This window comes from Berghia stephanieae, chromosome 8 (genome assembly GCF_034508935.2).
Source record: "Berghia stephanieae isolate SIO BIC M18660-M18661 chromosome 8, UCSD_Bste_1.3, whole genome shotgun sequence".
Taxonomy (NCBI): Eukaryota; Metazoa; Mollusca; class Gastropoda; order Nudibranchia; family Aeolidiidae; genus Berghia; species Berghia stephanieae.
In genome coordinates this window covers 48,610,962-48,636,642 of record NC_088367.1, presented here as the reverse complement: position 1 = coordinate 48,636,642, position 25,681 = coordinate 48,610,962, and the positions used below count along the sequence as shown (strand labels likewise).

The window sequence follows — 25,681 nt, the reverse complement described above, 5'->3', positions numbered from 1 at the left end:
AGTGAACATTTTGAGATCTTTTGAATTATTCAAGGCATGCATAAAAATAACAAAAAGAGGAAATAAAGGTGGAAGGAAATAAAAACAAAGAGATGCCAAAGCAAACATAAAAACAAACTCAGTCAAATTAAAATGCAATAATCTAAATTACACAAATAACAATGACGGAAGGCAACGGAAAACCACCATCACGAACAAACTTTCCCAGGACATTAGCTGTCCCGAACACGTTGAACGTTTCAAACTGGTGCGTTCTGTTATGAGATGAAATATGTATGTATGTATGTATGTATGTCGAGTGTTCATTTTGCATACTTTAATGCTAGAACTAGAAGTTGTGGAGTAGAAAAATAATGTACAATAATGAATATAATCAAATAAGTGAAGTCCCCCAGGTTTGAGAGTTTTTGTCAACATGAGGTCCATGAAATCGATGGATAGTTGAAGGACGAGTTTTCTGGCCATATTTTTATACATGAATTGTTGTTGTTTTGGTTGTTTTTTTTTTTTTTTGTTATTTTTTGTTTGTTTTTTTTTGTGTTGGGGGGGGGGGGGGGGGGAGGGCTCAGAGTCCAACAGTAAACTGGTTACTATTACTTTATCAAAGCTAGTATCAATGTTACAAATTCATCCAATTATCCAGGTTGTATTTCTGTATATTATATTTTCCAGCGGATGAGTACATGTGCATTTGGGCAGATGAATGTAACCTTGACCACATGGACAAAACGGTTTGTGACAATGGGAAATGCAAATGTTTGGACGGCTACCATATCAAATTTGGAAAATGTTCCGGAAAGAGCTCTGCACGTAAGTAGATTTGACAGTTTGATTTTATTAAGTTAAAATTAATTTTCTTTATTGACGGTCTACGTTTAAATGAAATACTCACCTGTTTACTTGCTTTAGTACCTTTGATATATGGTCAACATGACAAAATTTCCTTGGAAGTGTGTATTTGACCAACCCTTCGGAGTATTAATAATAATAAATTAATAGGTTGCACAATGAATCATTAGGTGGCACAACAATTTTAGTAGCAATGAATCTAGGCACATCATCAAAATTTCGGGGAATAAAAAAGTGAGGATATCTAATCTTTCTTGACGACCAGCATATACACAGGTGTTTCGAACTTAATGTCTCGTGATGAAATGATGTATGGCTCTCTCTCTCTCTCTCTCTCTCTCTCTCTCTCTCTCTCTCTCTCTCTCTCTCTCTCTCTCTCTCTCTCAAAGCTGCGGGTCATTAACCTGTACTAGTTGTCCCACTCGATGTCTCAGTTCATGGAGATTCCGGAATCTTGCTCCTGACATTTGGTTTTTAACCCCCTCCTTACCAACTATAGGAAAATCGTCACATTCGTTACGATACAACCAACATTTTTGTCTTATTCAAATTTTTCTTGTACATCGTGACATTTAAAGAAAATGAACAGTGTGTTGTAGAGTATGTTTTGCTAAAGAAATTGTTTATCGCAAGAACTTTACTGCTATTGTGTTTGAATGATAACAAATATATTTTGTGATGGTTGGGTGTGAAGTTTTGAGGAAAATCCTGAAAATGGCTGGTAAGGAGAGAGTTAAATAATCCCAAAGAAAAACAATCCAAGGGGTTCAAGTCGGGACTGTGAGAGGCCCAAGGATGCTCCGTACAACGGCTAATGACACGATCACCAAAATGAGCTCGGATCCAGGTCAAGGAATGTTTTGCTGTGTGGGGAGCTTCACTGCTGCTGTGATGTCGTTCTACTTTGCTATACAATGCTGCTCCCACAGACTGTTGAATGTGTCCCATATACTTTGACATAACGATCAGCAATAACAGTTTGTGACTCTCTGTTTTTATCACAAAACCAAAAATGACCCAATGATGTCTTGGGCGCTTAAAGCCACCCATGTCGTTGCTTTTTGCACATGTCGATCTCGTTCGATGGCTTCGTCTGGTCTCTCTATTGACCAACTGATAACGTTAAGAGAATTCATGTTTCCACTTAGATAAAAATGTGCTTCATCACTGAACCATAAATGGTTCTTAAAAATTAGGTCTTCCACATTTTTGTTAGAAACCGTTGACACGTGGTTTTTTTTTTCTCTGTTGGAAAATGTTAGAGCAGATTTCTTGATGAATTAAAACACAAAAGGGCTTCATTTTTAGATCGTTTTAAAATATACGATATGCTGAGCCGTTTGACAAGTCCAGTTCATGAGACCGTCTACGTACAGATTGTTTGGGTTTCTCCTCGACGTAATTTCGAACTCTTTCCGAATTTTTGTCAGTGTGAGCTCTTTTTAGGATGCTAATACCCCTCTTTTGAATGGTTTCCTGAGAGACAATCACTTTCTTTGCCTAAAACTTTCACACCATCTTCTGGAATCAATTCGGTACTCTCTACAAAATTCAAGCTGAACTTTACTTGGTTACTTCAGATGCAAGTATCTTTCAACACAAAACGCTTTTACGGTTGTTGGCCAAGACATGGCTATTGTGTCGGTAGTTTTCACAATAACAAAAAGAATGAGATACAATATGGCTTACGAATGTTTATATATTTACTTCATTTCAAATTTGGTGCAAATTAATTCATAAATAGGCTAAAGGAGTAATAGAAAATTTGGCGAGAGACATTAAGTTTGAAACAGTAGGTATTTAGACTAGAAAATAAGATGGTATTAGTATTACTCTGAAACCAAAGTATCAATTACACAGTGTTTAAAAATTGGGAGATAGGTGAACTGTTCAGAGAGTCAGACACTCAATAAATTTTAAGCAATAATATACGATTCTTACACTCTTGCGTTTTTTGAAGGCTGGACGTGTTCCCAACCGCTACACGAGCTTGCGCAGTGCGCGATGGGAACAAAATTTAGATTTCAAAATGCAAGAGTGCAAGAAATCTTTTTTCTACCCCTCCATCGATTCCTATTTCCTCATCTTGGAATAAAAGACATCTTCAAAAACATTCAAATGATACTTCTTGTTAAAGAATCTAATTTTTATTTAAATTTATGCTTGATAATCTGACGTCAAAAATTGTTTTTGTAAACATAATATCATTGCGCATTACTATTTAGAGAGAGGAGTGGAATAACATTTCTTTCTTTGCTTGATTTATTTCACATTTTCAATGTCGTTCCAGATGGACTCGTCGTGGGCCCTATGCTGATCTTTATCAGCCTCGCTCTGACACAGTTGGTCTACTAGATCAACCTTGATGGACAACCGCCGCTCATGCAGGCCATGGCGCGTGACCTACTTATTTGCAGGTCTGGTACAACAAGTCGTTATGGTCTCATTGTTGAATTGGAAATAACCTCAAAATCAAAGTAAAATATTCTCCATTACACCAATATTAAAACGAGCCCATAATTGCGTCTGGTTATCAGACCTGCAAATATAGTCACGTCGAGCGTAACTCGTACTAACCCTTCCAGACCTGTAACATTTATATATATATATATATATATATATATATATATATATATATATATATATATATATATATATATATATTATATAGAGAGAGAGAGAGAGAGAGAGAGAGATCAATAACAGATAATGGATTTTAAAGGGGGAGGGCGGGGTGGGGGGGGGTATTGGAAAATCGTAAACTGAAAACTGTCCCTCTAAAAACAGAACTACACAAGCGTCTTAAATTCAGTAAACCGTGTTAAAATGAAAAATTTGATCCCAGAGCTTATTATCTCAAAACGGTACAATAAATTGGTTAAACACAAGTATTGGATATATTGTGTAAGACATCGACGTGTATTTTTTTGCAGGTCTGATTATCAAAATTATTATGGTCCCATCCGTATTGTGATGGAAATACTCTATAATCAACACAAAATATTGTCTATTACAATGTTAGAAAGAGCCTTTAATAGGCTTCAACAGTCCTGACGTCAGTTCCCCCATAATTAGTAACTGGTTCTAAACTATCGGAATAATGGCTGACGCCCTTATGAAATACTTCAACGAGCATAAAAGTGCATCCAGAGGAGAAAAACATAATTCTGATCATGTTTTGACTTTTATACATTCTGATCACACATGTGAAAAAGTTCTTGCCTGCATGAAGAATAAAAAGTACAGATTTTCTTTGTTTAGATCCAATCTGCTCGTTGCTGGGCGGACGTGACATCAGTGTATTGAATCCTATAAGTCCTGCTATCACACCTGCAAATTTGTTCACGTCACGAGAAACGCATTTCCCTTATCAATTTTGTCCTCTTTAGCGGACTATCTTCCCTAGTCTTGTAATAAGACTTTTTAATATTGTTTGGTACACCTTTCTTTGAAACGAAGCTCCCTTTTAAATACAAAATCTTTTGATATTATGCACACCAAAAATACAAATAAAAGACATTGGTTTTTCAATAGATCTAAATTGATTTTGTATTTCAACGATTTGACTAAACTATAAACCTTTGGGGAAAATCAAATTGAAAGATCCTCTTATATATTATGTAATATTATATCATATCATTATATTAAATCTTCATGTTTATGAATGAATAACTGTTTGGACTTATCTCTCTGTTGGGCTTATTGGTACATGAGTTAAGCGTTTTTTATATAAATTATCATGGATGTATCATTATGTATATCATCATCAGCTTCGTTATCCTCATCCTTATGATCATCATCAGAAGTGATAATAGCATCATCATCATCATCATCATCATCATCATCATCATCATCATCATCATCATCATCATCATCATCATCATAAATGTAATGATAACCATCACCAAAATATTCTTTATTTTTCTTTACTTTGCTTAATTTATGCCTACTATGTATCATCTTCGGATCATAAATATCAAAATGTTATAATCATCATTGCCATTTCACACAAAAAGTGATGACGTAATACATTTACTTTTCATCCTATTCCTTACAATATTATTTATTGTTGCTGTGTTTTTGAGTTTGTGTGTGTGTATGTTTGTGTGCATCTGTGTATGTACATGCCTGTGTGTGTGCTGTGGTACACACTTCCTGCAACAAGGCCCATGCTATATTGAATATGATGTAGTATAGTTTATAATGTATTCTAGACACAGAATTTTCACGATATAAGCCTAGCCTAGTTCCCCATTGCCCTTAACTAAAGGCTTACTGAGCGTAATGTACCCAGAAGAATTGTATTTCGAGATATAAAGCGGGTTTTGGCGCCTCTGTTATATTGTGGTCTGTGAACCTGTGTTCCACTTTATAGAATGTAAATACCGATCATGCGCGCATTAAGTACATAACCAAGCACACACATCACATGAATACACACACACACACACTGTCAGGTTGAAATTCGGCTATACCAGAACTCGGATTAAAACGAAGATTTTAGGCTGGTAACACCATCACCGTTATTCAGAGGTTCGACTGTAATATTGCAAAATTAGATATCACACATTATTGCTTTGGTATAAATCGACATTTATGCATGTATATGTATATGTATATATATATATATATATATATATATATTATATATATATATATATATATATATATATATATATATATATATATATATATGCGGACCTTTTTAGTCGCAATAGATTATTTATTTTCATGAAAGATAAATGTTCTATTAATTAAATTCTACAATATTTTTTATTATTTATTAGATTCTAAAATATTATTATTATTATTATTATTATTATCATCATCATCATCATCATCATCATCATCATCATCATCATCATCATCATCATCATCATCATCATCATCATCATCATCATCATCATCATCATCATCATCTATTATTATTATTATTATTATTATTATTATTATTATTATTATTATTATTATTATTATTATTATTATTATTATTATTATTATTATTATTATCAATTTTTCACTATTACAACGACACATCCTATTTACAGGACTGACGTTCACTGCTTTGAAATAAAACAATCTTTATAATTTAAAAAACCACGCACTATTGAATGCGTTCTTGTTTAAAGCCTGATAGCTTTTGTTATTATGGCAATTTTGTTTGTTTTTCCTTTCTATTTCTTTTTCTTACTTTTTGTTTTGTTTGTTTGTTGTTGTTTTTTTTTTTTGTTTTGTTTGTTTTTTGTTTTTTTTTTGTTTTTTTTTGGGGGGGGGGGGGGGTCGTTTTCTTATTATCTGTAAATTATTTTTCTAAATTTATCTTTTTACACCTGTAGAGAGATTTTTCTAGTCAGATAAATGCCAGTCGACGTGCACATATTTGCAGGTCTGATAACCCAATTCCTTATGGGCTCATTGTTGTAATGGAAATCTCAAAAAAAAAAAAATGTTAAAAAATGACAAAAACATTGTCCATTACAACAATGTTAAAATAGGCCCATAAATGGGTTTGGCCTTCAGTCCTGCATATTTGTACACGTCGGTGCCAGTACAAAACCGCTATGCTTTAAGTTTGTAAGTCGTGATCTTAATGCCGCTACAAACGCGACCCAACTTTCCAAAATATGATTCAGCTGAGTTGGACTTTTGTTCAAAGGGACCTGGCATGTGCTGGCTAATGTTGAGGCTGTTGTGACAGAGTTGCCAATTTGGCAGATTTTCTTCCAAATGTCCTTTTTTTTGGGCAGAATTTGAAGTCGTCTGGCAGAAGATTAAAAAAACGGTTTGGTAGATTTTATTTTCCGAGGCCTGGGACTGAACGCTTTTACTTTTACAGCACTAACATTGTCCCAATTAATTCAGTCTGATGATTTGATTGTGCCAAGACTACAAAATAGGTCTAATCACTTGGTTTGGTTTGATTTAACCAGATTTTTGTGGCAGGTTCACCGACAATTTCCTGCCAGCTAGTTCAGCCAGCCAGGCAATTTTTATGTATTTGTGATTTTTTTTAAACTTGGGAAATGAAAAAATAATATGACATCGGCCTTGTTTAACAAAACTGATGAGTTTTCAAAGGGGGTACTATAAATAGTACGATTTGGCAGATTTTTAAAATCCAGTTGGCAGAATGCCTGAAAATAATCTGGCAACCCTGTGTTGTCAGTTGTCACCTACTCCTGAGCCGTTTTTCAACAGTCGTAACGTCACTTCCTTTCTAATGACGCATAGTAACTTAGTAACACTGGCTCTAAACTATCGGAACAATGGCGGATGCCGTATGAAATATTTCTCCGGCGAGCATAAAAGCGTATCCAGAGGGGAAAAAAAACCACACATAAATTTGATCATGTTTTGACTTTTACACATTCTGATCACAAGGCATATGGAAAGTTCTAGCCAGCAGGAAGAATAAAAAGGTAATGATTTTCTTTGTTTAGAACCAAGATGGCCGCCGTTGCCGGGCGGCATGACATCAGACTACTGAATCCAATTGAAGTTGAAGAGGCTCTTTAACTCGCTCTTTCTCGACTGTTTCACGGATTTTCTTCGAAACATCACACGCATCCAACACAGAAATTGATTTTTTTTTTTTTAAACTCAGAGTTGTTCTTGTTGTTGTTTTTTTAAAGGCACCTATAGATTTTTGGTATTACTCCCTTGAGGGTTAACTAATTTGACTTCATCTTTCAAAAAAATGTTTGTTTTTTTTTTTGTCATCTTAACAATCATTTTGAGAGAATTCAACAAGCTGACATGGCGTTTTTTGTTTGTGTTTTTTTTTTTTTTTTTTTTTTTTTTGCCAAAAGAACCCCCCAAAACCAACCAAATTTTGCAAGCAAAATTCCACAGTTTGCAAGTTAAAAACAGCAAATTTGCAAAAAAAAATTGCAAAATTTTGCGATTAATTTTCCTAAAAACCCATAATTAGTTCATGACAGGGAAAGGTAATTTGTTTTTTATGGATTTCAAGGAGCTTGCAAGCAAATGTAAAGTCATAATATTATCAGCGCCAGTAAAAAGGAAGAGAATAAGATAGTTTAACAGAAACTACTCTTGATTAATTATCTTTCACGTCCTATACGAGCTATCAAAATTAAAGAAAGAAAAATTCCCTTTTTTTGGGGGGGTTTTTTTTTTTTGGCCTTTAAAAAAAATAATTATTGTTTTTTGTCTTTTGTTGTTTTTTTTTTCTTCGGTGCAAAATCTCAAAAATTTGAAAAAGAATAATGCATAAAATTGCAAATTTTGCGAAAAAAAAAATAATTGCAGAATTTGCGGCCGCAATGCAAATCAGTGATATTTTGGGATTTTTTGCGACCGCAAGCGATGAAAAAAAAAAAAAAAAAAAAAAAAAAACAAAACAAAAAAAAACTTCCATGCCAGAATATGCAAGTAAGTGTCTTTTAAAACTTGCTTACGTCACAGTCAGAATAGAATAAATCGCGGAAAATCTGACGTTTCGAAACACTCACAGTATTTTTCTATCAGGAAACAAAACACGTATTTTCCTCTTTAAGTCACTACAATATTTTTTTTAAATTGAGCTTTTATATAGCACAATATCCACTAAACATGCTCAAAGCGCTTTACAAGGGGTCCCTGACCGACAGCGACATTTAGCAAAATAAATTGTAATATCGCCTAACAGGCGTCATGTCCCGTCCTACATGTTAAATGTTGACCAGGGACTCCTTGTAAAGCGCTCTGAGCACGTTTTATGGATATTGCGCTATATAAAAGTTCAAGTTTCATAAAGAATGAGATATATTGTGCGTAAAGTACCCCCTCCCCTCCCCCCCCCCCCCCCGTGTGTGTGTCGGGGGGGGGGGGGGGGGGGGGGGGAGGGCTCTTTACTCACAATCCCTCCTCATTCTTTGGTGTAAAATGAATGCTCGGCGTTAATAAATAAATAATAAAATTCCCTTTATTCCTCCCATAGGGGAAATTTGTCTTTAGGGTCTATTTCGGGGGAAGACTGGAATAACCCAGGCGTCAGCCGCAGTGCAGCGCCGCAAAGTGAGCTAGGGCTAGGTGACTTGCTCAAGACCACACAACGCAGCAGCGGCTGATCGAACTCGTTTCCTTGTGGGTACGAAGCAAAGACCGTACCGCTGAGCCACGCTGACCCTTAACAGTGTTGTCTCTGTCGAAAAAAAATTATGATGATGTCACGGGCGTATTAACAATAAATAAATGAATATGAGCATTTATTGAGCGCATGTCCTCGGACCGACCACCCTCAATGCATTTCACACAGGGCACACACAGTTGTTAGCCTTGATTTCACATCATTGTTTTCGTCTATTCATCCAGAATGCCAAATGGAACCATATTTCCATTTCACACAGTGCTAGTCTCCTGTTAAGCGTCCTTTTTTTAATATCACCCTTACAATTTCCGTCACCACGTATGACCCGCTACCATAGCCCTACTATAAGACTCTTTTAGTACGCCATGCCCGCTACCCATTTATAACTGTCTAGTGGAGTAATATATGTGTTGTGTCTTACCAAGGGGCACAATCATAGATAACATAGGACTGACTGTCTGTGGGCACAATGTCGGGATCTGAATTTGTAAAGCGCTTTGACTTTGAGCACGTCTATCCCAAAAATGCACATTTCAACTGAGTGAAATCCCAATGGAGCTGGTTATTATTAGTCCTTATATCAAAATTTATCAATAATAAGGAATGGAGATAGGGTGCGAAAAATACAATTCAAACCAATTTATTCTCATTCTAATAACAAATCTCCAAATTCGAGATTATTGAATTTGACTTTTAAAAGGAAATTCCCTTTTAAAAAGTCAAACTGACAATAATAAAGGTTTCGACTTTTTAAAGAAAGGAAAATTGAACGAAAGACGAAACACTACATAAATCGAAAGTAGACTCGTCTTTCCATCACACATGCTCGTTTGTTGATATATCTGAGTGAGTGTTTTGTTATTATTTTAAAAAAAATCTATTAGTACTGCAGCCTGCTTATACAAACGACTATTTATCTTACCAGCATATGTGGGAATCTTTACTTATCGCCACCTTTGTCTAGTAACTTTAGATTTCGTTCTTTATCTTGTTGATTGTAAAATTGTTGATGTTGCAACTGACTGGACAACCGTTGACTCGTCGACGTCGTTGCCTTTGATTGCAACCCTCGCGAGACGGAGTAAAAAAAAAACGTCATAGGTGTAGTGTCGGGTAGTAGAGTATTATAGACAGACGCATAAAACTTTCATTCTCGGTAAGCAAAGACAAAGTCTAAAGAATGTAGAGAGGGATGGTGGTAGTATGGTAATAGTAATGGTATCACTATCACATTCATCATTCATTCATTATCATATCACTATCATTATCAGTCAATTATGCACTTTTCATCTCACAATCTCACCAGAAAATCAAATAATATTTATTACTTAAGTTTAAGCTTTTACTTTTAGTTTTAGCCATCGTGGACTTTCATTAATTTAGTTGCAATGTCCAATGAGAATGAGATAAGTTTGATCTTTAGAAACAGTGAGATTATTTCTAATTCTATTTTCAAAAAGAATTTGCTGAGTCGGTTGTCTTTTACTTTTATACTCCCATGGACTCCATTACTACTGATTTACCATTCAGTTTGGAAAAGGCTATTCGGACCCGAGTCTGAATTGCCTCCCATGGCAATTCGGACCCCGAGTCTGAATTGCTTCCCGTGACAATTCGGACTCGAGTCTAAACTAAATAGAACTCCATGACTAACCAGGGTCGAGTCTGAATAGTCTCCAATTCTCCAATGGCTCTTCAATTCGGAATACTGCAATGCAATGCGCCCGAATGATTAACTTATCATTAGTGAAACTCTCAGTTTCTATTCCGTTTGCAGTTATAGAAACCGTATTAGTCCTAAACACACACACATTCATGAGTATCTCTAAGTCATTAAAAACAGAATATCACACACACACACTCCCCCCCCCCCCCCCCCCCCCAACAACCGTTTTGGCGGCTTTTTCTCTTTGAGCTCGTATCACCATGTTCTCCCCTGCGTCCAGCGCCTCGGTCGTTTGTGGGTTACCAGTTGATCATTTTCTCTCCGTATTCAACCAGTGCTTATTTTATTAATAGGCACCTAGTTCAGTATTATCTAATAATATTAGTATTAATTAGACATATATTATTAGTACTCTGCCCCTACCCCAGTGGCGGGGCTCTATTGCATGGTTTGCTGTCAAGAATCACCTCTATTTTTATATAAGAGATAAAACAGCATATTTTTTTTAATTAAAAAAGAATTAAGATACTGTCTTTTGTCAAAGCCCGACCCATACTGCCTTTTAAATCAAACGCTCAATGCCCAAAGTCATATTATTCTCCTTTCCCCGCATTTTTTCGCAGCCGCAAATGGCAAAATATATAATGTAGATATGTCATGCATGTATCTTTTGCAACGTGCTAATGGCAAATAAAATAAATCTTCCAACCATTATACAAAGACACTCTTTCATCTATGCGAGGGCAAATTGATTGTTAACGTTAACAATAGCAACTACAATTGTAATCTCCCAAAGGCCACGAATATTTAGATCTGTGTTTTGTTTTTAAGGCGCTTGCAACACATTTAGGTCATATCAGCGCCAGTAAAAAGGGAGAAATTGGATAGTTAAAAGTTATAGAATTACATTTAGAAAGTACACAAGAAAAAGTAAGACAAAGGGGAATAATAGATCACCGCTTTTGAAGGTATAGTCATCTTCGGGAGTTCTAAAACGTGACTTGCTCGCTCACTCGCCCTCCTCCCGACTGACAACTGAGAGCAATCAGCTTCCCCCCACCCTACCATGCTTCACTTTCGACCCAGCTTCCACTTCCGACACTTCCTGTGATTGTGGCAGGAGTCCGAATTGCCACGGGAAGCAATTCAGACTTGGGTCCGAATTGCCACTTTGATTCAGTTTTGTTGATTGGTGGCAAACATTACGTATCATCTGTCACTTAAAAAAAACTTGAAATCTATTTTACACTTTTTACTTCTATTTTATTATATTAAATTGTAATACAACGTAAATTATATAAAATAAATCCATTTGCAATATTTCAATTTAAATTAGAAATGTGTGTATAGTATTATTTTATGTTTCTGATTATTTGAAATTTGAATTCAACTTTTTTTCACAGCAAACAATCACAATGGTGAGACGGAAAATTGATAATCGTATTCGTGTCATGATAGAAAATGGAGTGGCTAAAGGACATCGCTCCATGTTTGTCATTGTGGGAGACAAAGGAAAAGATCAGGTGCTTTGATTTGTTCATTTACAATTGTATAGACCCAATGAATATTTATATATGGCCTTGCCCGAGAGAAAGCGTCCTTGCACATGCGTAATCGCTTAAGAGTGAACCCCGCACTGCAAACAATCTTCGTTTTTTCATTCTCTTGGATTTTAAATTAATTATCTTCTTATATTGATGCAATAGTTGTTTAAAATATATTATTTTGTGGTTAAATTATCATGTGATGGTTCGTGGTTTCTTTATTATTTTAGTTCATTGATTATTTTCTTCTTTTTTTTCTCTCTCTCTTGTTCACTTTTAATTGGTAACTTAAATTTTTATCATTTGTGTTACGTTATTTAAATCTAAGTTGCTACACATTTTTTTTCTTTCTAAAAAATAATAAACTCTTAACTCTCAACAGTTGCATGGATTTTCATGCTTTTTGATCTTTTCATGAAAAGGCAATTTTCAAAACTCTCTCGCTCACTATGCAGTTGATCATTCTTTTTTTTATTTATTTATTTTTTTTCTTCAAATAATTTTTCTTCTTCTTCTTCTTCTTCTTCTTCTTCTTCTTCTTCTTCTTCTTCTTCTTCTTCTTCTTCTTCTTCTTCTTCTTCTTCTTCTTCTTCTTATTCTTATTCTTATTCTTCTTCTTCTTCTTCTTCTTCTTCTTCTTCTTCTTCTTCTTCTTCTTCTTCTTCTTCTTATTCTTCTTGTGGAAACTTCCAATGTTGTCGAATATCACTCCACAGTTTGTAGGGTTTTACATTGTAAACTTGTTAAAACTCTGCACATAATACTAATAAAAAGTACATAAATTAAAATTTTAATTTTGTTCTGCCTTGTTTACAGCTTGTCATCTTGCATCACATGCTGACAAAAGCCACGTTCAAATCCCGTCCCTCTGTGTTGTGGTGCTACAAAAAAGAGCTGGGGTTTTCAAGGTATACTTTTGATCCTTACTTTGCATTCATTTAGAAAGTCTTTTTTTTTCTATTATTTATAGTCCTGTAAATTCTCAGTCAATTCGTCAAAGTCATATATTTTAAAGAAGGAAAGAAAGAATTGAATAAAGAAAGAATTTATGGATTGTAGTCAAATGACCGTAAAGTTAATTAGGAATGTTCCACAGCGCTATGCATAGCTCATGGGCCGTTTATATTAATCATGGATATATTGCCAAGGCTTAGCGACGTTTTTTAGAATTGCTGTGTCTGAACACACCCCAGTGTATTTTCACACAGCCTTCATGAAATTATTTTTTCACTTCCAACCCTTTCCAAAGGGTAGCCAATTGTAACTGAGCCGCGGAGCGATAAATTTCACTGTTTAGTCTTAGCCAAAATTGACCACATTTACCTGGAGGGAAGTAAAAGTGAAAAAAGTAAAATGCGAAAGCCGGAAGTGCGTTATATAGACACCTTCAAATCGAAAGTTAAATGATTGCTACAATGATTGCCTCAAACTGGTTGACCGTTTCTAGTTTCTTCACTGATTGGGTACCTCATTATAAGGAACAATGGTAAGTAGCCTAATTAATTCCTGTTCAAATTAGTATTCTGCCATTGTTTTGCTCAGGTGAGCTTGCTGTTTACTATTCATTTCAATTCTTTCAATTCATTCTACCCATGAAGCTGGAGTTTATCCTGGTTTTTATAGAGTGAAACGGACAATAGCATTCGCTTGCTATTATTTTGATAGGACACTAGTCTCTCGCAAAGTCATCATTGCCTTTTTCGCCCTTGACCCTAGGTGTCAGCAGCAATGCAGCGCTGCAAATTGAGCTAAGGCGAGGTGGCACATAGCGCAGCGACAAGTGATGTAACTCAGTAGCTTTCGGGTATGAAGCAAAGACCTTACCGCTAAGCCACGCTGCCCCCTTTCAGTTTCCAAAGTGGGACTGCTGAATTAAACCATTTTCAAGAAATTATTTACTTAAAATAGGACAGAAATCTTGTGTCTTATGTTTCTAAACATGTTCACTTTCTTGAAAAGAAAGAGAAATAAAAAGAATTCTGATCAGAAAATGTTCATGTTTGTTGTTTGTGTTAGATTTTCAAATATCGTGTCCTTTTATAGAAATATTTGCTTCATGGAGGACACAATTAGTTGCTGATTACATACCAGCCAACCCTTCTGTTTTTGGCGGAATCATTCCTATTTTCACTCTTCCTTTTTGCACTTTTCCGCCATTGTCTCTAAAATTCCGATTTACACAAATTAATGATAATGGTAAGAATAAAAAAGAGCTAAGAGTGTGTGTGTGTGTGTGTGGGGGGGGGGGGGGGGGGGGTGTTAAATATTTAAAAATGTGAAGTTCCTATTTTTTGTCTCAACTTCCTATTTTCAGGCATTCTGATTCCACTTTTGGAATGTGAAGGGTTGGCAGGTCTGTATTATTACTTTATAAGGTGTCTTTCATATTTCTATTTGTAGTCACCCTCAAAAACGAATGAAAGAGATGCAGAAGTTAATCAGAAATGGAAAAATGGCCGCTCATGAAGAAGATCCCTTCGCCCTCTTTCTGTCTTCGACAAATATTCGGTATACATATTACACAGAGACTCACAAGATTCTAGGAAACACATTCGGCATGTGTGTTTTGCAGGTGTGTTGCGTTATTTTATTTGATTGCTTAAGATTCTAGGAAACACATTTGGCATGTGCGTTTCACAGGTGTGTTGTGTTATTTTATTTTATTGCTTGTATCGTCCGTTTGGATATTATGCAATGTAATCCTTCACAGCCATTAGGGCGTTAGCATCAGAGTTTATCCTGGTTTCAAGGACCTGAAACGGGTGATAACAAAATCAATTACTTGCTACCCTCTGGATTGGAAGCTAATCTGTTGCAATGTACTTTCTGTCAAATCTAACTCACCCAGCTACCTAATCACTACAACAAAGACCCTGAGTGATCACTCCCCTTACTATGGCCACAATAAAAATCAGTTCCATGCTTTATCGATGACATGGTGGTTTATTAGGGGAATGCGTTTGTCACAAGTTATGTCCCTTACTTATGTCCAAAATAGTGAACACTATTTAATCTACAGCATTTATATAGCGCAATATCCATTAAACGTGCTCAAATCTCTTTTTACACGGGGTATGACGGGACATGATGTCTGTTAGGCGATATTATAATTTTTTCGGACAGAGATAACGCTGTTAACGGCCAGGTACTCATTTTACACTCGAGTACGGTGAGAGAATATGAGTAAAGAGTCTTTTCCAAGGACTCAACTATGCGCCGAGCGAGGCTCGAACCCTAGACCTTCCCATCCAAAATTCTGGAACAGAGAGTCATGAGAGTGAAGGAGACGGGAAGATTTCAATGATAAAAATTTCTTGTCACAGGATGCTTGACTTCTTGTTTCTGGTCTTTAAGAATCATGACGTTATACAAGTTTATTTTTTAAACATTTTTTCTTTGTATAGAATGCCTGAATTTGATGCCCTTCTGTTCTTTGTAATTTGTTTGATTGTGTGATTGGAGGATTAGTTCTAAATTCTTTTAGTCGACTTTGTGGTCTTGTGATATGACACTCGCTTTTGGATCGGAATGTCCTCTGTTCAAGCCTCGCTCGGCGCATAGTTGAGTCCTTGGAGAAGGCTCTTTACTAACACTCTCTCACTGCACTCAGGTGTAAAATGAGTACCTGGTCGTTAACAGCATTGTCTCTGTCCGAAAAAATTATAACATCACCTAGCAGGCGTCATGTCCCATCCTAAATGTTAAATGTTGCTGTTGGCCAGGGACCCCTTGTAAAGCGCTTTGAGTACATATAGTGGATATTATAAAAGCTTTATTTTTAATTTTTTAAAATAATTTTTAGTCAGACTTTACATAGTTTTAAGCTAGCTACACATAATTTTGTGTAGGGGTCTTTGATTTATCTATTGGGTATTTTACTTAAAGGCATAGCATAAAATAATAGTTCTATATATATATATATATATATATATATATATATATATATATATATATATATATACTATTTCAGGTCTAATTATGATCAACTTCTACAATATTGTTTCGAGCATTTGCTCTCATCAGAAGTTGATCATAATTATACTTGAATTATTTTATAAATAGCTCCTTTTATCAAACAGTTGAGCACTATTATTTCATGTTTTTTTGTTGTTTTTTAAAAATAATTTATATATATAAAGCTACTATTTTAATTTTATATATTTTTTTTTCTCCCCTTTCAGGACTTTGAAGCTCTTACTCCCAATTTGATGGCGAGGACGATTGAGACTGTAGAAGGAGGCGGCATCATCGTCATTCTGTTACGCACCATGTCCTCCCTCAAACAACTCTTCACCATGACTATGGTAAACAATACTCTTTGTTTATGTATTTATTTATTTTTTTGAAGTGTGACATTTGCCTCAAAACGATATTGTATCATCTGGCAGTGCTCATTGGGTTTTCCACGGATCTGTGGAAATCTGCGATGTTTTTGCCAGAGGAGGAATAGTTTGATGAAAGGTTGTAAATGGGACATGCCCAAAGTACTTTACAAGGGTCCCTGACCAACAGCAACACGTAACATTTAGAACAATATATGGCACTTGTTAGGCGATATTACAATTTTTTCCGACAGACGGCGCTGTTAACGGCCAGGTACTCATTTTACAAGTGAGATATTGTGAGTAAAAAGCCTTTTCCAAGGACTCAACTATGCAAGGCTCGAACCCAAGACCTTCCAATCCAAAAGCGAGTGTCATATCACAAGACCACATAGTCGCAAGTACGTAATTAGCCCATTGAAAGGAAATCAAAACTAAGTTTTAGTTGCTACAATCAAGGTTGCCAATTTTCTGTACATTCGCGGAATTCAGTATGTTAAAAAACCTCGTTTTTTTTTTTTTGGAGGTTTTTTATGTTGAAGGGAAAAAAAGTAAGTACATAATGTCTTTTGACTGAAGTTCGGCTCTCAGATGGAAGGGTCGGTCAATGGGTTTCCTTAAAAGTTCAGTGAAACAGCATTGGTTTTGTACTGATTTTATATATTAGAAATTTTTTTTTTCTTCTCCAGGATGTTCATTCAAGATTTCGAACTGAATCTCATCAAGACGTTGTTGGCCGTTTCAATGAAAGGTATTTATATGTATATATGTCTCTCTAAACTGTGGTACTAAGCTGCTAGAAGCTGTGGGCTGTAAAAAGTATTGAACGAGAATCAGGCCTGTAAATCTTCCGACTATTGTCGGATTTCCGACAGTACGATTTTGCTCTATAAGTGCTAATATTTTTTTAAAAATTAATAGTAAAAATAAAATTCGTAACGTCAAAGAACAACCAATAAAAAAGAAAATAAAAAACTTTTATTTCATTCCTCGAAAAAATCAGATTTTATTCCGTTTCAAAGGCCGACTTCTTCTTCTTCTTCTTCTTCTTCTTCTTCTTCTTCTTCTTCTTCTTCTTCTTCTTCTTCTTCTTCTTCTTCTTCTTTTATAAGAATTAATCCAAATAAACGAAAGAATCAGCGTACACATTTAACACAAACAAACAGGAGCGAAGATAAGCAGCTTCCCGTGTCAAGCACTAGATACATATCCTTCAAAAAGGTAGGAATTGTTCTCTTCCTTTCAATTTACAACTAACTCAGACCTGGGCCCTCAAATAATTGGTATTTTTTTTTTGGTACCATGAAATAAGGACCTCATTATAAATAAGTAGGGGAAAGTGACATGATTTGACTAGTCAATTGACGTGTCATATCTGTGTTGTGTTTATTAATTAATCCATATTTTTGTCCTGTTGTGTCTATTTTCGCGTGTTCAAAAAGTTCCAATTTTTTCACCAACAATTTACAGACCTGGAGAATGAATATAACAGCTTCAAAGAGGAGCAAAATACCAAACACAAGACGTTTCCAGCTCAAACCCCTTCTTCAGCCAACAACAATAAAAAACCAATGAAAATGCATACCTGTCGAATCTTACGAATTTTAGACAAATTTCATGGCCAATTACGAAATTTTATAGAAAATTAAGAATTTTTAATTCTTATTAATACTAAAATAATAATAATAATAGTAATAATAATAACTATAATAATAATGATGATGATGATGATGATAACAACAACAAAGCATTTCTACAGTGCATAAGCATGACGATGTAACGTTGAAGTGATCGTCAATGTCAAATTGTGATTATTCGTACACAATTTCAGAAATCAATTTGGCAGGTCTGGAAAACGTAAATACATTCAAAAAAAAAAAAAGAAATTGACGGCAGAGAATTTTTCATCACGTCCTTTATGTATAGATAGAATGCGCTTGGCCAAGGAGTTCACAACATTGCCATCCGGAAGTATAATGGACCAACACACAAACTCTGTGTAACCATGAACTTTTATAGTCTGGTTAATACAGTTTAGTGAGAACAACTCACAAACGCGGATGGCAAAAACAATAACAAAGGCCTGAATGACGTCATCTGCATACTATCTATAAAAGTCTTGGAATGTAAATAAAAAGAAGCATTCACAAAGTTACTAAGGTGTGCCAACTTGAGTGGAATATTAAACAACGCATGATTTTTTAATTATTTTTTTAAAGTCACAAACTTTTATGATTTGTTTATTATTCTGCAGTAGTAGACTGCTTTTATTTGTGTTTTTTGTTGTGTGTTAAAGGTTTATTGGTTGGCGACTCTTTCACATCTGAGTTGAGTTGGATACTTTGTGTAGAGTGCGAAATAAAACAGTAATATTGATAATATGCATATAATTTCTCTCAGAAAAATGTAAATAATGATGGGGTGAAGGTCACCACAGTCAAAGACAGATATAGGCGTTGTGATGAATGAGTAAGTTAAGGTAAAAGTCGCAACAGTCAAAGACCGATATAGGCGTTGTGAGGAATGAGTGAGTTAAGGTAAAAGTCGCAACAGTCAAAGACAGATATAGGCGTTGTGATGAATGAGTAAGTTAAGGTAAAAGTCGCAACAGTCAAAGACAGATATAGGTATTGTGAGAAATGAGTGAGTTAAGGTAAAAGTCGCAACAGTCAAAGACAGATATAGGTATTGTGAGGAATGAGTGAGTTAAGGTAAAAGTCGCAACAGTCAAAGACAGATATAGGTGTTGTGAGGAATGAGTGAGTTAAGGTAAAAGTCATCACAGTCAAAGACAGATATAGGTGTTGTGAGGAATGAGTGAGTTAAGGTAAAAGTCATCACAGTCATAGACAGATATAGGTGTTGTGAGGAATGAGTGAGTTAAGGTAAAAGTCATCACAGTCAAAGACAGATATAGGTGTTGTGAGGAATGAGTGAGTTAAGGTAAAAGTCATCACAGTCAAAGACTGATATAGGTGTTGTGAGGAATGAGTGAGTTAAGGTAAAAGTCATCACAGTCAAAGACAGATATAGGTGTTGTGAGGAATGAGTGAGTTAAGGTAAAAGTCATCACAGTCATAGACTGATATAGGTGTTGTGAGGAATGAGTGAGTTAAGGTAACAGTCATCACAGTTATAGACTGATATAGGTGTTGTGAGGAATGAGTGAGTTAGGGTTAAAGAACCGAACACTCATAATATGATATCAAAACATTGCCATTTTTTTTTCTGTTTCTTTGTTTTGGATTTTACTCTCAGTGACTATTGAATTGTTTACCCTCAATGCATTAGGTTCCTGCTCTCACTGGCATCTTGTAAGAACTGTGTTGTGATTGATGACAGGCTGCATCTCATCCCCGTCTCCACCCATGCCCTCAATATCGAGCCTGTGCCAGCCAAGTCTATTGTAAGTAACCGTAACAAATACACAGTACACGACAGACCTGCTTAGTGGATAAGGTCTTTTGACCCTCCTATGGGGGCAGGGGGGTAAATTGTTGTGTCTTATATCCCCCTGTATCTGTGTTCCAATTGCTTTCTGTCTTTGTCTTGGAATGGCATAACTTAATTTTGTCCTGGCTCTGGCCGGAGTCCTTGGCATAGTTATTGTTTTGGGAAATGATGTTTTTTTTTCATTGTCAATCATCTCTATGTTATGTACTGTTTTTTTGTTTTTTTATTTATATATTCTTAACATGATTTGTAAAATTTCGAGTGTATTCCTCTTAGTGGGGACTTGTGCTGGTGCCTGGCTAAGACTTTTAGGTGATCTCAAACTAAGTACACTGATAGTGTACTCTTGGAATCTACATCTGTTCCCTATTTGAACCATTTCCCCCTGTCTTACTTTTTCCTCAAGTCCTTTTAATTGTACATATATCTAGAATGTTTTTACTATCCAATTTTCTTCCATTTTACTGGTGCTAAATATGTTGCAAGTGCCGTAAAACCCTTAAAACACAGACACAGTAGACGACTGACCTGCTTCCTGGATGGGGTCTTTTGACCTCCCATGGTGGGCAGGAGGTAACTTCCTGTTTCTTCTATCACCCTATATACGTGTTTTCCTGGTTGCATTCTGTCTATGTGTTGGAATGAGGTTACTTGGGGTTTTGTCCTGGCCAGAGTCCTTAACTGGTGGGGGGGGGGGGGGGGATAATCAAATGTAAAGTATTGCTTTTGGAGGAATGATATTTTTTACCTTGTAAATCATATCTCTGTTGTGCGTTGTTATTTTTTGTTTTGAATATATAATGGTTTTTAAACATTTGAGTGTATTCCTCTTAGTGGGAATCCTGTGCTTGTGTCTAGATGAGACTTTTAGGTTATCTCAAAGTGCACTGATAGTGTGCTCCTGGAATTTATATATATATTCTCTAATTTAACCTTTTTCCTTTGTCTAACTTTTTCTAGTTTGCTTTCATTGTAAATCTAGAATATTTTTACTATTCATTTTCTTCTTGTTAACTGGCGCTAAAATGACCTTAAAAACAGAAACAAACAGACAGACCTGTTTACTAGAGGTTTTTGAAATTCTTGTGCGGCTATGTGGTCTTGAGGTATGACACTCGCTTTTGGATTGGAAGGTTCTGGGCTTGAGCCTTGCTCAACGCATAGTTGAGTCCTTGGAAAAGACTCTTTACTTTACTCACATTCTCTCACCTTACTCAGGTGTAAAATGAGTTCCTGGCAGTTAACAGTGTTGTCTCTGTCCGAAAATAAATTGTAATATCGCCTAACAGGCGTCATGTCACGTCCTACTTGTTTAGTGTTGCCAGGGACCCCTTGTAAAGCGGTTTGAGCACGTTTAGTGGACATTGCGCTATATAAAAGCTCAAGTTTTGTTTTGAGGACAGGATAATAACAGTCTTATCAAGTCCAGTCCTGGTTTTGTCAGGGGGAATTCCCAATATTTGAGTTCCCCAATAGGAATCAATAGTCTGATGTCACTTCCACCCAGCAACGAGCAGCTTGGTTCTAAACAAGGAAAATCAGTTCTTTTTATTCTTCATGCTGGTTAGAACTTTTTCACATGTTATGTGATCAGAATGTATAAAAGTCGAAACATGATCAGATTTATTATGTTTTTCTCCTCTGGATACACTTTTATGCTCGTCTGAGAAGTATTTCATAAGGGCGTCCGCCATTGATCCGATAGTTAAGAAGTTAATTCGAACTGAGTTACTATGCGTCATAACGAGGGAAGTGACGTCATGACTGTTGAACTCTTTTGTCTTTGTTGGAAAAAAAAAATAATTGTATTATCGCCTTAAAGGTGTTGTGTCTTGTCCTACGTGTTAACTGTTGCTGTTTGTTAGGGACCCTTTGTAAAACAGTTTGAGCATGTTTAGAGGACATATTACACTGTACAAATTCTCTATTTATTTATTTATTTATACTCTATTTGCTATCCAGGCTGAAAAAAAGTCTGCTCGGGATGTGGAGCTGGATGAGCTGAAGGGTGCTATCAAAGAAATGGATGCCACCACGGGGAAGATCATCAAATTATGTCGAACTTTAGATCAGGTGAGAAGATTGCACTGTGTAGCCCGTACCTGCCAACCCTTCTATCTATGACGATGGCGTTTTAAATATTGAATATCATGTCTGTATCTAATAGCTGTAGTCATTGTTTAATTAATGATATATATATTTTTTTTTCGTAAAGCGCCTAGAGCTCATATTGCATGAGATGTTGGCACTATATAAGTGTGCAGTATTATTATTATTATTATTATTATTATTATTATTATTATTATTATTATTATTATTATTATTATTATTATTATTATTATTATTATTATCATTATTATTATTATTATTATTATTATTATATTATTGTTATTATTATTATTATTATTATTATTATTATTATTATTATTATTATTATTATTATCTTTATTGTTGTTGTTATTATTATTATTATTATTATTATTATTATTATTATTATTATTATTATCTTTATTATTGTTGTTATTATTATTATTATTATTATTATTATTATTATTATCTTTATTATTGTTGTTATTATTATTATTATTATTATTATTATTATTATTATTATTATTATTATTATTATTATTATTATTATTATTAAAGCATATTGACTCTCAAGTTCACATGAATAGAAAATCCATCAAATCTGTTCGATCTTCAATCTTCAATCTGGCGAACTCGAGAGAGTTAATGTAAGAATTCCTAGAGACAAATATTAATTCAGAAAAGTTAGTGGAGCAGGTACTTGTGTTGATAATAACTAGAAAATGAAGTGAGTAGAAAAGTGCCAGCAGACAATAGAGAATAAAAATTGGGGGCTCGAACCTGTGACTTACTGGTACGACAACTCCGCCTGGCCATAGAGGGACACTATGCCGTGGTGGATGGCGTTGACTGAATATTGTCCCTCTCACGTACCAGTAAAGTCACAGGTTCAAGCCCCCATCGCAGCGAAATTTTTATTCTCGTATTGTCTTCTGGCACTTTTCTACTCACTTTATTTTCTGTTATTAGAGATATGAGAATCATGCATTTTGAATGTGGGTTGATAAAGAGGGTTTTTTTTTTCCCCTTGGAATGTCACTCTTTGATTTCATTGGTCCAAATCGTTGTTATTTTATCCCATTTAGGGTCAAGGATATCTCAAGTTTGTCGATGCCATTGTGGAGAAGACCTTGCGTAGCACAGTCGTTATGACGGCAGCCAGGGGCCGGGGCAAGTCGGCTGCTTTAGGGTTGGCCATGGCTACATCAGTGGCTTTTGGGTAGGTCTCCAAATGGGAGGGGGGGGGGGGGGATAGTTTGGTTTTTAATTATTCTTTTGATTTAGATTTTTAAAAAAATAATTTTGCAATATCTTTTTGAAATTTAAAAGAAAGAGAAGAAAAATACAAATGCTTCTCTGGTTGTGATGCTCCGACTGAAGTGGGAACTTTAAAAGAATTTCAGCACTTTCTTTTATCAATATAAATCCAAATCTGTTCCCATTTATTTTTTGTGTATTATTTACTCTCAGATGCAATAACTATTACCTACTATGTCCACTTCGTTACTTTGAAGCCATACTCAATGTAATAAATGGCACATTCACACAATTTTTCATTCACACTTTTAGAAATTTGCCAGTTGGCATCCCTGGACAAAGCGTTTTGGATTGGATTATACCGTGGAATGGGGTGACCTAGACCAACCAGCCCCCAAAATGTGCCCTCCAGTTTGAAAATTATTAAACAAATATGATAAAATGTACATCATTTGATTGATTTCACGTTTCCCAAAACTTGTAAAAGAAGAACATTGGACAGGTTATTTCAGTGTCAAGATATAAAATAAATAGATAATTACTAAAATAAAATTCCCTTTATTCATCCCATAGGGGAAATTTGTCTCTAGGGTCTATTCCAAGGGAAGACTGGAATAACCCAGGTGTCATCCGCAGAGCAGCGCCGCAAATTGAGCTAGGGCGAGGTGAATTGCTCAAGGCCACACAGCACAGCGGCGGGTGATTGAACTCAAATACCGTACCGCTGAGCCATGCTGCCCTTAAAAGATAAAATATATAAAGATAATGTGTAAAGATGTTTAAAAAGTGGTCTTTTTTTGTACATTTTACCATTGGTGTTCGGATTGGAGCATGGGTGCTAGAGTGCCGGCTACAGCTGGCCTACTGGCCGATTGGATTACCGAAAAAAACGTCGCCGGCTTTTTGCGATTTGGATTTGGATTTTTTATTTATTTTTTTTTTTGTTGTTTTTTTTTTTTGTTTTGTTTTTTTGTTTAGGTCCCAACAATCGGGTCGGGTACGTCCATATGATTAAGGGAAACTTTTGAATCACGATGCTACTGTGACCCGGAAGTCATAGTTATATTATGAAATTTGAATCTTGCAGGCTTTTTCAGATTATATGTCTGGTCATAAGTAGACTTGCAGGCCTTTTGAGGTCCAGTTGCTTGCACCCATGGATTGGAGAAACGTGACTGCATGTTGATATAAAATAATTTTATTTCTTTCCAAATATCGGATGCCAATGATTGATTTGACAGTCCCTATTCGTTGTTGCTTGCCTTTACTTCCAGATATTCAAACATTTTTGTCACAGCTCCCAGTCCAGAGAATTTAAAAACGTTGTTTGAGTTTGTGTTCAAAGGATTTGATGCGTTAGAGTATCAGGTGAGGTCATGACATAACATTAAGTTATCTTTTTATGATGATGATAGTAATAGTAATAATGATAATAATAATAATAATAATAATAATAATAATAATAATAATAATAATAATAATAATAATAATAATATAATAATAATAATGATAATAATAATAATAGTAATATTAATGATGATGATAATAATAATTATTATTATGATTATTATTATTATTATTATTATTATTATTATGCCCTTCCACCGGGCTATAATAAGATATAGTCGCCTTGGCATTTCACGAAGGAATATAGATATTTTAGCACTTGCTAAGTCATGAAAACTTATTGAAAACGAAAATTGATGCCAGACTACACAATTTAAAGGATGTTGAAGTGTTATTTAACCCTTGTATTGGTAAATTGTTGATTTTTAAAGTTGATTTTAGCGACTAACTCCTACTTTTATATCCTTTTAAAAAAACTACGAATTTTAACATTTTCAAGGGGGGGAGTCAGTTCTGAATGAATGAATTTATATAGCGCCTAGATCCACAATGTGCTCAGAGGCGCTTTACAATGGAAATAAAACACAACAATAAATTGATAATTTAAGCATAAAATCTGTCATATTGGAATAGCATCATTGATGAAACCAATAACTAGAGGTGTCTTAAAGAGTCAATAAAATGGAGATAAAGATAAAGGGAGTAACTCTGGCTCATGAATGAACAACACAAATCAAACGACGTTTCTGTCTTTGGCTTGGCCTTTATCAAGTAAACACAAAATACATATATATTTATATTAGATTGTCATACTAATATAGGTGAAAATTTGTAAATGTGTGTCTGTGTGTGTATGTGTGTGCGTGGAATGGAAGAGAGAGAGATAGAGATATTGATGAATTTTGCTTTGCTCCGTCTCCCTAGGAACACATGGATTATGAAATAATCCAGTCAACAAACCCAGATTTCAACAAGGCTGTGGTCAGGGTTAACATCTACAGGGATCACAGGCAAACCATACAGGTGACAAATCAATGCAGCTTTACCAATTTTGAACTTTATG

General features: G+C 35.2%; 2 protein-coding genes across 2 annotated transcripts in view; both read left to right on the top strand.

The window, feature by feature from the left end:
• Positions 1 to 25,681, top strand: part of LOC144978802 (sialoadhesin-like) — a gene marked incomplete at its 5' end in the record, with an annotated part of 91,599 nt that overhangs the window by 47,573 nt on the left and 18,345 nt on the right.
• The window catches only part of LOC144977925 (RNA cytidine acetyltransferase-like), a 16,519-nt gene continuing 556 nt past the window's right edge, over positions 9,719 to 25,681 (top strand). Inside the window, exons 1-11 of the mRNA XM_078923340.1 lie at positions 9,719 to 9,787; positions 12,011 to 12,130; positions 12,968 to 13,059; positions 14,552 to 14,723; positions 16,333 to 16,455; positions 17,163 to 17,224; positions 19,765 to 19,879; positions 21,889 to 21,999; positions 23,100 to 23,233; positions 24,546 to 24,639; positions 25,543 to 25,641. Of these exons, the coding sequence (XP_078779466.1) occupies positions 12,023 to 12,130; positions 12,968 to 13,059; positions 14,552 to 14,723; positions 16,333 to 16,455; positions 17,163 to 17,224; positions 19,765 to 19,879; positions 21,889 to 21,999; positions 23,100 to 23,233; positions 24,546 to 24,639; positions 25,543 to 25,641 (1,110 nt within the window). The 5' untranslated portion in view covers positions 9,719 to 9,787; positions 12,011 to 12,022. The remainder of the gene's footprint in view (positions 9,788 to 12,010; positions 12,131 to 12,967; positions 13,060 to 14,551; positions 14,724 to 16,332; positions 16,456 to 17,162; positions 17,225 to 19,764; positions 19,880 to 21,888; positions 22,000 to 23,099; positions 23,234 to 24,545; positions 24,640 to 25,542; positions 25,642 to 25,681) is intronic.